This window comes from Chamaea fasciata, unplaced genomic scaffold (assembly GCF_029207755.1).
Source record: "Chamaea fasciata isolate MVZ Bird 193981 ecotype frontalis unplaced genomic scaffold, bChaFas1.0.hap1 SCAF_1, whole genome shotgun sequence".
NCBI lineage: Eukaryota > Metazoa > Chordata > Aves > Passeriformes > Sylviidae > Chamaea > Chamaea fasciata.
Genome location: NW_027094086.1, coordinates 4,245,874 through 4,260,380, shown reverse-complemented (window position 1 = coordinate 4,260,380; position 14,507 = coordinate 4,245,874). Strand labels below are relative to the sequence as shown.

Below are 14,507 nucleotides of genomic sequence, written 5' to 3'. Positions count from 1 at the left end.
TGGTATGTCAGCCCCTCAGCCCTGCACCCTAAGTCCTCAGTCCCTCAGCCTTCAGCCCTGAGCCCCTCAACCCCTCAGCTCTCAGTCCCTCAACCCTAAGCCCCTCAGCCCAGAGCCCATCATCCTCCAGCACCTCATCCTTCCAACTCTCAACTCCCAGCCCCTCAGCTCCCACCTCTTATCTCTCATCCCTCAGTCCTGAGACCTCAACCACCCCAGACCGCAGCGCCTCAGACCCCAGCCCCGCGTCCCCTCAGCGCTCCCACCGCAAAGCCCCGCCCCCAGCCTGCCCGCCACACCTCCTGCCATTCTGATTGGCCATATCTCCCTAGAGTGACAGGCAAGGCAACCAATCAAATTACGCAGAGTAGCGACGGACGGGGCGGGTTCCCGTGCGCGGCATCGGGCGCTCCCGCCCGCCCCGCGGGGAGGGACCGGGCGGCGCTGGGGGCGGGAAGGCGCCGCTGTCCCGCGGGAAGGAGCCGCTGCCCGCAGGGAAGGAGCCGCCCTGTCCCCGGTGTGCCATGGAGGACGTGCTGCCCTCGGGCCTGCTGGAGATCTGTCTGCTGGTCGGTGCACCCAGAGAGCGGGTGCGGGCTCTGCTCCAGGTGAGCGGGGTTCGGGCGGGCGGTGCCAGTGCGTGGGGCTGGGTTTGTCAGCGGATGGAGCTGGAATATCCCAACAGAAAGTTGTTTTGACAGGCGAACGTCAGCAAACCAGGGAGAATTTGGTAGCGGTGTGAGGAAGCTGCGCTTTTCCGAAGGTCTGAGTTTAGATGGAGAACTCACTGTAGAACTCACAAGCAGGGACAGCAAAACGCTTAACGATGCCTTCTTTACTGGGTGTTACTCCATCCACGTCCTGTCTTCTGCTGGAGAGAAAAGCGAAAGAATAAAGGCTGGTGACTTGTATCCTCAGGAAAACACGAGATCTAAAACCCCGTGAGCTCAAGTGCTCTGAGTTTGGCGTAACCTGTGCCACTCGGATACGGCAGGAGCTGATGGGTCGGTTGCTGCTTTGAATGTGTGGTTTATAATTTGTTTATAATTATTCACTTGTGCCCTCACAATGACAGCCCTCCTCCTCCTGGTTCTGCTTGGTTCAGGTGTGCTGACGGGTTTGTTCTATACCTACGAGCTGCCCCGCAGTGGGAAGAGCTGTGGGAAGAGCTCTGGTGCCAGCACGTGCAAACAAAAGCCAGACAGCTCCCAGGGATCTCAATTGCTCTGCTTGAACTTGAATTTGATTGTGCTCTAATAGCATTAGATAAAGAAGTCTTTGTTGGGCTTGTTGCTTGTTCACTCGCTCAGGAGACAGCTTTTGCTGATGTCAGCTTCTTAACTGATAACAGCCAAGTAGAGAGAGGTTCACATTCCAGGATCTCATTCATGTGTACCTTCAGAACGAGAAAGTAGTTCCTAAATGTCAGCACCAGACTTGTGAAATCAGTGTGTACATGGTGTTTTATCAGAAGCCTGAGAAGTGAACCCAAAGGAAGGGGAATTTATTATTCATTCCAGTTTGCTTAGTTTGTTCTCACTGCTTTCTGAAAAAAAAACAAACCTGTGCAACAACAGATAAGAAATCGGCTATAGAAAGCAGAAGCCATTCTGATATTCTGATCACACTGAGGGTTCTGAATTGTTTCTTTACTCAAGATACAAAAAGGTGTCAGAAAAGAATGTAGACTCTTCTTTTGTTGATATGAACTTCAGTGAAGTCCCTGCAAGCTGTTGCACCACGGGGATTTCAATCACTGTCTTAGAGCAAACTTACAGATTTACTCCACTTCCTTTTCCTTCTGCAGCACTATCTCCATGAGGAGAGTGGAATATGTTTTTATGGCTAATTTTAATGACTATAGAAAGTAAAGACTTTACTGAGAGATGATAACATTCCAAATGAAAGTAGTGAAATCCTTCAAATCGTGATCTTCACAGTGTATTGGTGTATCCTTAATGGAGTGATAAAGCAAATGAAGTAAATGGGACTATGATATAACCCACCCCCATAGTAAGAAAAGTTTTATATGACTGACCTGCTGTTGATGGGAACTCCAGGAAAAAAAAACAGTCTTCCACTGAAGCTCCTGAAACAGAAGTTTCTGGGCTGTCATCCATTGCTTATCCTTATTGCCAAGAAAAGTGTCACTCTGAGATTTCAATTTAAAAAGATCAAAGGCTGCTATTTTCAGCTAGAGATTCTTTTTAAGCGCTGGAAGTGTGTATTTTGTAAGAATGAAACGTACAGAAGTTCTTCTTTTCCTTAAGTTATCTACAGCTATAAAGCTGGGGTTTGGTTTGGCAAGCGTGTGCAAACTGTCCGTGACGGGTCTCAGATCTTTGACAGGTTCCGTTGGTGGGTTCTGTATCTGCCCACCACAGTCAGTGGTACAGAGATTGTCTTGTGCTCTCTGGCCCTGCTGATGCAGACATAACCACCAAAACATTTTTTTTCCTGCTTGTAATGCCTCCCTGGCTGTCAAGGTGCCTGAAAGAAATGAGGTGTGATCAGATTGAGCATCGGTCAGCGATGTGTACTTGTTGCAGTGAAAAGCATCTGGAAGAGCTCTAGAAGTGAATCCATGGGAGCCCTGGGAATCAACAAAGCCAAGTGCAAGGTGCTGTGCCTGAGTCAGAGCAGTCCCTACTTTTGGTACAGGTTGGGTGATGCAGGGAGCCCTGCCAGGAAAGACTTGGGAGTGCTGGTGGATGGGAGATTTGGCTTGCCCTGGCCATGTGCACTTGCAGCCCAGAAAGCCAAACATGTCCTGGGCTGCATCCAAAGCAGTGTGGGCAGCAGGTGAGGGAGAAGATTCAGCCCCTCTGCTCTACCTGGAGTGCTAATCCAGCTCTGGGGTCCTAAGGACAGGAAAGACATAGAGCTCTTGGAATTGGGTCCAGAGGAGGCCTACAAAGATTGTTAGAGGAGCAGCTCTCATATGAAGAAAGTCTGAGTGAGCTGAGGCTGTTTGGCGTGGAGAAGAGAAGGCTTATTGTGGACTTTCAGCACCTGAAGGGGCTCCAAGAGAGCTGGAGAGGGTCTTCAGACAAGGGTATGGAGCGATAGAACAGGGGGGAATGGCTTCAACTGACAGAGGACAGGGCTAGTTTAGATATTAGGGAGGATTTTACTGTGAGGGTGGTGAGGCACTGCCACAGGTTCCTCAGGGAAGTTGTGGATGCACCAGCCCTGGAAGTGTTCCAGGTCTAATTGGGTGGGGCTTTAGGCAGCTCGGTTTAGTGGAAGATGCCCCTGCCCGTGGCAGGAAGATTCAAATAAGATGACAATTTAAAGTCCCTCCCAACCCAAGCTGTTGTGTGGTTGTTTGAAAAGTAACTGTGTAATGGCCTGCATCTTCAGAGCTGTGGCTCACAGGCAAAGGGAAGGGATTATTATTGTTATTACTCAAAACACTTGAGTTCACATCTGGAATACTGTCCCACATTTGGGTACCTTTATACTGGAGAACTGCTGGCAAACAAGAGTGAGACCAGAAGAAGCTATGCTGAGGGCTGGGGCATAAGAGAGGAGGAATCTCCTTCTAGAGGGACTTCTGAAACTTGACTGGATGAAACCCAATGCAACCAGACCTAATGTCAACCTTATGAGTTTGAGCAAAAAGTTGCACAAGAATCTGCAGAGATCATCCTACAATTGTTTGGGTTGGAAGGGACCTTAAAGATCACCCAGTTCCAATGCCCCTGCCATGGTGCAGGAACACCTTCCACTAAACCACGTTGCTCAGAGCTCCATCCAGCCTGACTTTGGGCACTTCCAGGGATGGAGCATCCACAGCTTCTCTGGGCAACCTGTTCCAGTGCCTCACTACCCTCACAATAAAGAATTTCTCCTTAACAGCTAATCTAAACCTGCTCTCTGTTGATTTAAAACCATTCTTTTTTTTTTTTTTTTTTCTATTACTACATCCTAATTGTCCTGCCCAATCTAATTTTTCTGAGACTTCATACTTTCCCTGCCTAATTATTTGTTAAAGAAACCAGTTCTTTCATGGCAGTCAAAGTGAAATTAACTTCTTCAGTCATGGGAAGAGGAGAATGAGTTCAAGGAAACACCAGATAGCTGAAGTCATGCTCTCATTTGTGGTTTCAACACACTACAGTTTGTGTCTGAATAGTGTAGTCATTGTAAAAGTCTGTCTTGTATTGGTGTCATTTTCAGCAGTGCTGTTACAGGAACACCGTCTGCAAATGGGGATGGAGTAAAAGTCCCCACTTCAGTTTGTAAGAAGCTATGTATGATGCAAGGAGATTTGGTAGCAAGAAGCTACAAAAGGGAAGTATTTCAAAGTGAAGAAGTAACAGTAGCAGCAGCAAAGATAAAATGTTTAAAGAAGAGCAGAAACAAGTGAATATTTTTCTGTTGCTGCCTGTTCACTATCCCTGAACTCAAGGAGTAAGAAGATGTGACTTTGGCCAAGACATTAATATGAGCTGACTCAGATGCTGGAGACTGAGTCAGTGGGTCAGCGACAGTGCTGACAGTGCTGTTCTGTGGGGAAAAATGGTGTTTAATGTCTCTGTAGTAGTTCAAGACATCAAGGATCTGCCATTTCAGGAGCTGTTAGTCTGTGAGGCCATTAAATTGCTGGCTGCCATCCAGCACTTTGGAGCACAGAGATGCCTCAGTGTAAGTCAGGGATTGCCCTGTCAAAGCAGCTCTGTCTAAAAACCTCAGCAGGGCAAATCTGCCAAGTTGAGATTGCTACTACTGGAGTATGTCTGTGTTTTTCTTGCATAACAGCCTCAGGGCTGAGCCTTAATTGTTAATTTCCTCCTGAAATGTTTAGCTGCATGTTAGTTTGAGGGTGATCATGTTGAATTTATCTTTGTTTCAAGTTTCTTCACTACCTTTGTCAGCTGCCAACTAAGGAAATAACACTTGAAATTCTTAGCATGCGAAGATGTAGCACTCAGTACGCCAATTTGGGATGTGCTTTTTAAAGTCACTGCTATCTTTTGACTATCCCACTGGATACTTACTTGAACTTCTCTTTCCCACTCCAATTTACTTCTAGTTAAGGCTCTTTGTTCATTCAAAGTGTGGTTTTTTTCCTTCATATTTTTACTGAAGTAGTTTCTTTGGCGTATCCTATTATAAATACGGTGTAGTTTATGGAATTTAAGATACCATAACTAATATGTCATGAAGTATTCCCTCATATTTTTTCTATGATGCTCAAGTGTGGTAAAAAACCTATTAGTAGTCATATACTGGGATGTAAGAGCTTAGACTTCTGTCTCAAAATCTGGACAGTGGAAGATTGGCAACAGAGCTTTCTATGTTGTAGCTCTTGAGAAAAAAAAATAGGGAAATGATGAGTGAGGCCAGCACTGGTTCTCAAGGAGCATCTTGCATCATATCTGGTGAGAAAAGCAGCATGTATGCTTCACCTCATCTGACTTTGGAGATATTTGCAAAAAATTGAAAATGAAACAACTTTTTACCACAGTGAGGCTCGCCTTTCCTGTTTCCAAACATCCGTTGGTTAAACAAAGCTTTTACTTGTTTTTTTAACCTTGCAGGAAGAATTAAAGTTGCAATGAAGTAATTGGAAATGCAGCTACTTGGCTTGACTATACGGTCAAGAATACAAAAAGTGCTCCCAAGTACAAAGAAATCTCTCTGATCACTTCCTCCTCGGCTTTTCATTTCAGGCCAGTCATACTTTGCAAAGCTGCTTGCGAAAAATGTTGTTTCATACGTGCTCTTGGGGTGCCTGTTCAACTGAGTCATCAGTACATGGAGGAATTCTCATGGCTTCAGTGTCTTAAAGTTGTGTTTATTGTAACAGTGATTGTAGTTTTTAATTGTGCTTTTTAAAATAGCCTTGTAAAGTTAAGCGTTGTCTTGTGAAAGTCTGTGTTTGTGTTGTTTGGGTTTTTTTTATTTGGTACACGTTATCTGAGTTGAAAGGAAGCTTTTCCTGAAATTGAACAAAGACTTATCTAAGAGGCTCAGCTGTTTCTCTTTCTTTTTGTTTGTTTGTTGCCTGGTTTCTCTTATTGCAAGTGTTTATTTTAAGTATAGCTTATGTATATCTTAACACTGAAATGGAGGAAATGTGGTATTTGATACTTGTTAGTTTCTTTTGCCAAAGGCATAATACTGATATGGGGCATTTTGAATGATGAAGGATTCCTTGCCTGCTAAAAATGCCTATTTTCCTTGCATTAACATGCATAAAACAAAAACTTAAAAGGAAAAATTAATTATTTAGGAAGCAGAAAAATATATTCTAAATCCACAGTTTTAAGGGTAGAGAAAAAAACCCAGAGTTTAAAATTATGAAAAAACCCCACATATCAGGATGTGTGTAAACCTAATGTTTGTTTTGTGTGTGTTTTTTTTTTTTCTATAGGGCACTCAAAGAAAACTCAAAAGTCTTCCTCCCCTTGATCCAGAAGTTCTTTCTGTATTTGTTCCTCCATTTATCAGCAGAGATGATGTTCAGGTGATTAATGCTGGTAATAACTTGAATAAAAGCAAACGCCGGTCCTTCCGAAAGAAAAAAGAGAGACCCAAGATTGAAAATGTGAAGAGCCTCAACGGGGAGCAGAAAGCACCTGACACAGAAGATGTGACAGTTCCAAAGGACATTGATCTTATTGCTTTGCCACAGCTCTGCTTCCCAGGTACATGAGGGTTCACACTTCTTGTTGAGAACTGTCTTAATGTAAATATTTCTTGACCCGTAGTTCAGCCCTTATTTTTTAGCCCTTGTTGGTAAATCTTGGTTTGAGTGAAGTCCAAACATGCACACATGTGAAAAATTATTTTTCAACCCAAAATGGCTGAGTACTTTCTCACTTTTCATTTGGTGTTTTGATACACCTGAAGTGGTGAGTATTTCTTCCACATTTAATTGGAAAAGTTTTAATATGTGTGCCATTATTGCAGACCTTTTTAATATCTTGGGGAAAAAAAAAGTTATTTAAACCCATTTATTTTATTTTGTCACTGAAAATGCAGAATAATTTCATTTTTGCTTCTTCAATAGTGTGCAGATTACAGCCTCTGTAGCAACCTTTAGTTCTAGTGGACTGTGTATTACATTTTAATCCCTTAAAATGAAACATTTCTCTTGAAATGAAGTGGCAATGTGCAGTATTTGTCATGAATTGTCTTTCACACAGCTCTAGTTAAATATCTAATTAAAAATATGGTTGCTGCCTTCATTTCAGGAGGACTTTATGTAACTTCTGAATCAAAAGAGGACCACATCCATTTCCTGGTCTTCACTGACGTCTGTGGTAACAGAACATATGGTGTTGTTGCACAGTACTACCAGTCTATGCAAGTATGTTATTTAACTCATTCTTCTATTAAAACATATTAAAATATATAAAAGCAAAACACCTTGAAAATAATGTGGAATTTAATTTATCCAATTAGATAGCAGGTGTGTTTTTCTGTTTGGAGGAGTACAGGACAAATCATACTTTCATATTGCCATTTTAAATTAGGTACTTTGGAACACATTGCATTAGGAAAAATTGTTACGGATTTAATTTAGGAGATTTGGATAGTTAGGAGCAGACTTTACCCCCTGGATGGTTTTTTGGTAAAGATTGTTCTTTCCGAACAATGTAAGTTGTTCTTTCTAAATACATTTTGTACTGAAATTCTTTTTAATACATGTTGTTTAAGTCTTGTAGGCTGACATTTTTCTGAAGACCTAAAGGGAGATAGACATTCAAATCCCTTTGAAATATAGAGGGAATTGGATATCACATCTCTAAGGTTCTCAAGAAAACATCAGCCGTAAATTCATGATTATAAAGACATTAATGTGCAGTTTCCTTGCAGGATGTCTCCAGCTCCTTGAATGGGCAGAGCCATTGGGAACCTGCACAGACTGGGAAGGTGCCTGTCTGTTTTGTGCCCTGCGCTATTTGTGTTATATCCAGATACCCATATTTTAGTGCCCTCAAGGATTGTCTCTCTTGGTAAGATTTGCTCCCCTGTTTTTCTGCTGGAAATGACTGCAGGTTTTTAATAGCTGAATTTGCTTGATGTGGTCAGGAGAGCTGTGTGATGCTAAAGCAATGGTTAGTTTTATGTTAAGGTTGTGTAGGAGAGGAAAAAGAGGAAATGCTACGTCAGTGTTGCCCAGACAGTAAGTGCAAATTCTGAATACCAAGGGAATTAGTTGTGATGTTGTCTTCGTTTCCTTTGGGAGTTTTTGCTAATGTGTGGGAATGGGTATTTTACAGATATTATTTTTTTTTTGGAAGAGGGTTAACTGTAATTTTGCCACTCTTATGAAAATTGCTTTCAAAGCCCAAGTAGCTTTTTATAATGCACCAAATAAATGTCATAAGAACATGAATATATGTATTAATAAGCAGTTAATGACATTTTGGGGAAATAAACCAAGTCACTTAAGAAAGTGGAGTGGTTACTTGGGTGCTGTAGAATTAGGAGAGAAATTCTTAGGATACACTGGTAAGAAACAATCAAATACTCTGCAGTGTAGACAGTTTAAAAGGTAAGTGAACATGGGTCTCTCTTATTATTAAGTAATTTCACTTATTTTGATGTTACTTTATTGTTAAATTACAAAGATCTATTTACATCTATTTTGGATTAAAACCTCTCACATTGGGGGACCTGTCTGTATACATTGGACATTACTGTGTGTCTACACTTGCAGACCTGTTATCCAAAGGTAGAAGAGGCTTTCTTCACTAAATTTCAGTCAAGCTTTCTAGAGTGAAATCTGAATCCAGTTGCAGGTGTTTGCTTCTTGTACATAAGTTGAAAGATGTTGGGGTTTTAGGTTGGAGCTTGAGTCTTCCCCTTTGTTCTGCTGGTGCTCATATCCTGAGCAGATGAGCAAGGGAACACTCCCTGGGTACCAGCTGAGGTGCATCCCCAGCCCCTAACTGGCTCCAGACCAAATGGGACCTAAACACTCATTTCCCCACCCCATGCTATGGATTTGGATCTTCTAGGAGCACGGACTGGCTTTCCTTGGGTGGAGGAAGAGAGCCCTGGAGGAGCAAAGCAGTGCCTTCCTCCTGGGTGTTTTAGACACGGACTCAAAAAGGCTGTGAGATCAGAAATCAGTCACTCTGGCAGCTCTTTTAAGGGCATGTACCTCTGCTCTGTCATTTTTAAAGGATTAGTGAAGGGGTTTAACGTGGACAAGGGACATCAACATGATGGGAACAGGATGTGCACAGGTCACTGTGAAATCAAAATAAATGTCCAGTGAAATAAAAAGGAAATGTTTGTTTTCCTTTCTCCTTTCCTGCCCAGATCACCTGCCCCCCCTTCCCCCCACTTTATATTTAAGTGAATTACATCAGCCCTTGGATTGCAGGAAATGTTTCACTGCTGCCTTTCATAAGTCTCAAATCTCAAGTCACTGCTAATCTGCATATGGAACTCTTCCAGCTGTGGCTACAGCTGTGGCTACTGTTTCCATACAGCTTTTATAGTAGGATTCCTGCTGCTTTTACACTGTGAGCTCAGCCTGTGAGAGGGCTCACCTCACACCAGCTTTCCACTGGGAGAGAAATAGTATGGGTTCAGCTTGGCAGTTGCAGTACTCACTCACCAGTGGTTTATGTAGAGTATCCATAAGTGAGTAATTTCTTCTCTGAAGTGAGACATCTCTGAGCTGGGAGGAGCAGTCAATTGGCAAACGGATTTTGAAAGAGCCCACTGAGGGAAAAGTGGGAAAATCTTCAGGACAATTATGGAAAATTCCAGATGTTGTGAAAGTGTTTCTAGTTCTTGTATCTCTTTAGAGGAGACAGTATCCAGATAAGATTTAACTCTCTAGATCGGCTTTTGCCTCTGTGTGGGTATTTTAAACTTTTTAATTATTGAAACATTATGGTTAAACACCTCTGCCTTGATCACATGTAGAGGGGTTTCGTACCTATTTAAAGCATTAATGTCCACAGATGGCTTTTCTCTTTTGAGTGTGCACTTGTTTCTGAGAGGAGTTCAGATTGATCAGTACCCTACAATCTGAGCTTAAAGTGATTTGTAAATATGTGAATAATTATAGGGAAGCTCAAGAGGTCAATAACCTTCCATATTTGTCTTGTGTGTTGTCCTGGTCTCTTAACGGGAATTTTTCACACAGCTGCACTGCTCTTCTCCTTTTTGCTGCTGCATCTGTGAGATGGGAGTGTGTGTAACTGAAAGGAGGGGGTGGGTAATGCCAGTGACAGAGCTGAATTTGGTGTTGGCATTTCCCACGGTACTGGAAACTCAACTGATTAGGTTTCCATTAAATTTTATTCTGTATTTTTTTTTTAAATTTTCGTTTTCTTGGTAGTATTTAATGGCTCTTTTCAGAATGTCTGCTCTTCTGGTTTTGGTGTCTTGAGTTTTTTTAGAGAAAGTGTTTCATTGTGCCAAGATTACACTAGGGTGGAGGGAAGGGGTGGAGAGGTACCAGTTTTCCTTATTTGGGTTCTACCACTGAAATGTTTCCATGTGGCATGAAACAGCTGCTGGAGTGTGTGGCTGTTCTGAATACAACATAAACAATTACAGCTGAAACCTCTATAAGATATTTTGAGTGTAGTGTCCTGTACAGCTGGAGATGTTCTGACTTTTTGGGACATTACAAAGCACTGACATTGTATTTCTGTAAACCAGAAAGGGAGTTATTGTGTGTCATCAGGTGACCAATGGGTTAAAAATCTAATTAAGTGTTTCCACTGCTTGAATGTACTCAGGTAGCACTGCCTCTTAACAAATAATAACACCTTCAACAGCATACTTGTATCCTTGGTATGCTGCAGAGGGGTTTTGCAGGATGCTTCAACTGATTAATCATTCTCCAGTCAGGAGTTCTGAAAGCACTTTCTGGTGGACCTGAAACCACCTGTTTCTACAGTGTAGACCTTTCATTGTGATACCTAGTGCAAGAATGCTGTTGCTCCTGAAGATCTGGTGTTGGAGTGGCATCTAAAGGGGTTCTGCTTCCATTCAGGATTTTTTTTTGCAGCAAAAGGTTTCCTTTTCCTCCAGAATTCTGTACATAGATTATTTTCTTCAGTACCTAAGTGCACAGAATTGTTTTTAGGTGAGATGGTACTTGTTTTCAGTCAGAAAAATCATCAAAGCCATTTTTTAAACATAAGTATTCCTAGATAAAATCCAGGTTCCTAAACTTTTTCAAGTGGCTGAGTAGAAATCACAACTGAAAACTGAACCAAGCTGAGATGCACAGGCAACATCAAGTTATAAATCCATGCAGGTGCTTTGAACTGCAAGGGAATCTGCAAGCTGTCATCATAGTAATGAAGGTCTTTGTATCCTGTGCCATTAATTTTATAACTAATTTCCATATTGCCAGCACACAGTGCTTCCAAATCCAGAACATTTTGTGTGGAGTGTGTCTGCCATTCTCCAAAGCAAGCAGATGTGCACCTGAAGATTCACAGCACGGTGGCTGTTGGATTATTCTACATATTTTGAAAAGGTTCAGTTTAACTTGAGAGGTTTTGGCACTTTGCACATGGAGTATTACCTCAATCTGTTATACTGCATGAAAAGTGAAATATTCCTGGCAGTAATCTCCTGGATGAACTCCTGTCTTGGATGGATGAATAGGCTCCATTCAAACAGTAAATCTTCCAACCTATGTATTCATCCTTTCAGCTGCCTTGAAAAAAGGTGGGAGTGTGCAAATAGCTCCCAGCACTGAGGCAGTACAAAGGGCCTATTCTGGGCTGCTCTTGCTTTCTGAAACACCTGTCTGTGGACAGTTAATAGCTGTAATGAAAGGTTCATAAACTCCTTAGCTCTCCGCTTGAGTGTTTCAGAGATTACTTCATTTATCTCTGCAGACGTTTGCAGTGCAGAGCTGTCAGCTCACTGTTGGGCTGCATTAATGGGCACCATGTCCTGATTAGGGAGCTCTGACTGTCCTCTCTGTACATCTGCTGCTTTCTCAGTCACGTTGTTTCTGTTGTGACATTTACTGGACGTCTTGATAAGAGCTTTTTGTCTCAAAGGAAAAAAAGACAGGTCTGCTTACCTTGTTGGGCCAAATCTGAGGCATCACTAAGTGTGACAGAATATTTCTTTAAATTGATGGTTCTACTGTCTGGTTTTCTGCGATAATTCTTAAATTCCACCTTCTCTGCACCCCTGAAGTGTTGATGGACTTTTTGAAAATATGTATGTAACAGCCCAGGACTTTCTTCAAATAGGAAAATAGTGAATTTAAATATTTCATATAAAAGTGCAGTAATATATGAAAGAATGTACTTTTTTTCTGGAATCTAAATGCTGTACGCAAATATAGTGTTCTGGATCCTTTTATATCTCTTGACCTATTCAGTTGCTTCCTTCCTGAAGAGCAAGTGTTTTTCTGCAGGAAACCAGTAAAACTGCAAACTGAAGTAAAACTTCAAGGGAGAAGACAACCATATTCAGTTCCTAGTTTCTGTATATATAAATTTGCAGGTCTGGATTTCTGATTTTGTAAAGATTTGGGGTTTTTGCTATAAACGTGCAAGTGTATCTTCTATTGAACAAAACACCCTTTGTGACCACAAATATCTGAATTGGTAATTGTTATATCTCAGAACTGCTGTGGGAGCATATAGTTCATAGTTTTCATAGCATATAGTTCATAGTTTTCAGTCTTGATAATGTGGATGTTTAAATGTTCCAGAATTGATTTGGTGTATGATGTAAACCATGTGACCTTTGTTAGGTTAATACAGTTTTAAACCAGAAACATTTGACAGGTTTGCACAAACGTTCTTATTCTTTGTGTGGGCAGGAATGACAGCAAAGAGCAGTGTCCATACAGGCCTAAGCCTTATGCTAAATATGGCTCTTGCTTCACATTCCTCTGCAGTCAAACTCAGGTCTACAACCTCTCTTTTCCTCTGGTGCTGTTTTCCATCTCAGAGCTGGTGTCTGATGCTTGGGATGGGAGGAACACCAAGGCAATATTGCAGCTGTGGGTGTTGGTTCCTCTCTATAAGACACTTGCTGTAGCTACATCTCACCATCTCACCTCACACCTGATTTCCTTTGGCCATCAAACCACTGTGCTGTGTCCTCTGATGGATATAATGCAGCAGTACTTTATGCATGGGAGTCCAAAAATCTCTGCTTTTGACACAGCAGCATCATTAAAATTTAATGAAGCTGCTCAAGTATCTAATAAATTAGAAATTAATTAGCTGAAATAATAGCTTCATTACTCCTAATAATTTTTTTCTAGATTATCAGCAGAAAGAGTTTTTTGTGTTTGCATGTTACTATTGATAAGTAATTTCCTATCATTTAATTACAGCTTACTAGTGCAGCTACGACCTTTCAGGGATTTAGATGTCGAGGAGCACATAAAAGAATTTGCAGCAAAGCTGTTTTTAATCCCCAGCCCGCCACCAGGACCACTCCACTTGGTAATTACTCCTCCTGAATTTCATAATGATTTAAACATTATGTCTTCTAAGATCCTAAGATGCTGTTTTCAATAAACTGGGTGACATTCATGAGTGTCAGGTCAGAGATTACTTGGTGATGTGAAATTGATGTCAATACCTGTGCTTTAAAAATCAGGCAATGCATTATTAGGAGAGAAAATAAGTGTGCCCAAGGTTCAGGCTGGAGTGCTGGCAGACCAGTCATGTTCTTTAGTTTTTAATACTCCTCTGGGAAGGCTTTGGCTCATGCCTGCTATTTGTGGTCTGAGATGATGCCTGGGCAGGTCTGGCGGCAGCAGAACAGAGTGTAGTGGATGAAGTGTTGAGCTGTCTGCTGCCTGGATAAGACCAAGCTGAGAGGGGAAACTCACATCAATATTTGTATTCAGTGCTGTGTATTTGTTTCTTTCTGACCCTTCCCAAGTCAAGTCAGATGTCAGCTGGGTCAGGGATTTCAGCACACACTCCGTTATCTACTGCAATGGCTTCTAGGGAAACCGAAATTCAGCCATGGACTTCTCCTCAACTGCATTCCTTGACTCTGGGGTGAGGGGTTAGCAGTGGAGGAAAAATAGCATAGCTGAAAAATATCTGAATGATTGGCTAAACCAGCTGTGAGTGCTGAAGTATCCAACAAGTGCAGGACCCGACCCCCAGAGATATGAGCTGAAATATCTGAAGCACTAAGACCTGGTTCCTTTTGGCTTGTTTTACTTTATTAGCATGACAACCTAATCTCACTTATTTTGTTCATATTTTTCCTATTTCCAATATGAATTTCATCAGTAGTTTTGATTTCCCAGTTGTATCTACAAATATAAATTCAATGATTTTGTTATGCTTATAGTAATGCAAGTTTAATTCTGATAAAAGATGTTTCTAAAAAAAATTTACTGGCCAATCATCCTATGAGAATGAGAGGAGACAAGTCCATATTAATCTTTCAAACTAGTAATTATATCTTTGACTATTTCCCTCTCCTTTTATTTCACTTTTCTGCAGGCTGCAAATACCTGCAAATACCTTCTTGCTCTCAATTAAAGTTAATATTTTTTAGTTGGCACTAAA

At 41.6% G+C, this 14,507-nt stretch overlaps 1 protein-coding gene across 2 annotated transcripts in view; it reads left to right on the top strand.

Annotated features, from left to right (window-relative positions):
- Nucleotides 1-463: 463 nt before the first annotated feature.
- DENND3 (DENN domain containing 3) overlaps nucleotides 464-14,507 on the top strand; it is a 31,809-nt gene continuing 17,765 nt past the window's right edge. For both annotated transcript variants that reach the window (XM_066175368.1, XM_066175377.1), the window contains exons 1-5: nucleotides 464-608; nucleotides 6,383-6,656; nucleotides 7,206-7,321; nucleotides 7,831-7,970; nucleotides 13,307-13,418. In XM_066175368.1, coding sequence (XP_066031465.1) covers nucleotides 525-608; nucleotides 6,383-6,656; nucleotides 7,206-7,321; nucleotides 7,831-7,970; nucleotides 13,307-13,418 — 726 coding nt within the window. In that variant the 5' untranslated portion in view covers nucleotides 464-524. The remainder of the gene's footprint in view (nucleotides 609-6,382; nucleotides 6,657-7,205; nucleotides 7,322-7,830; nucleotides 7,971-13,306; nucleotides 13,419-14,507) is intronic.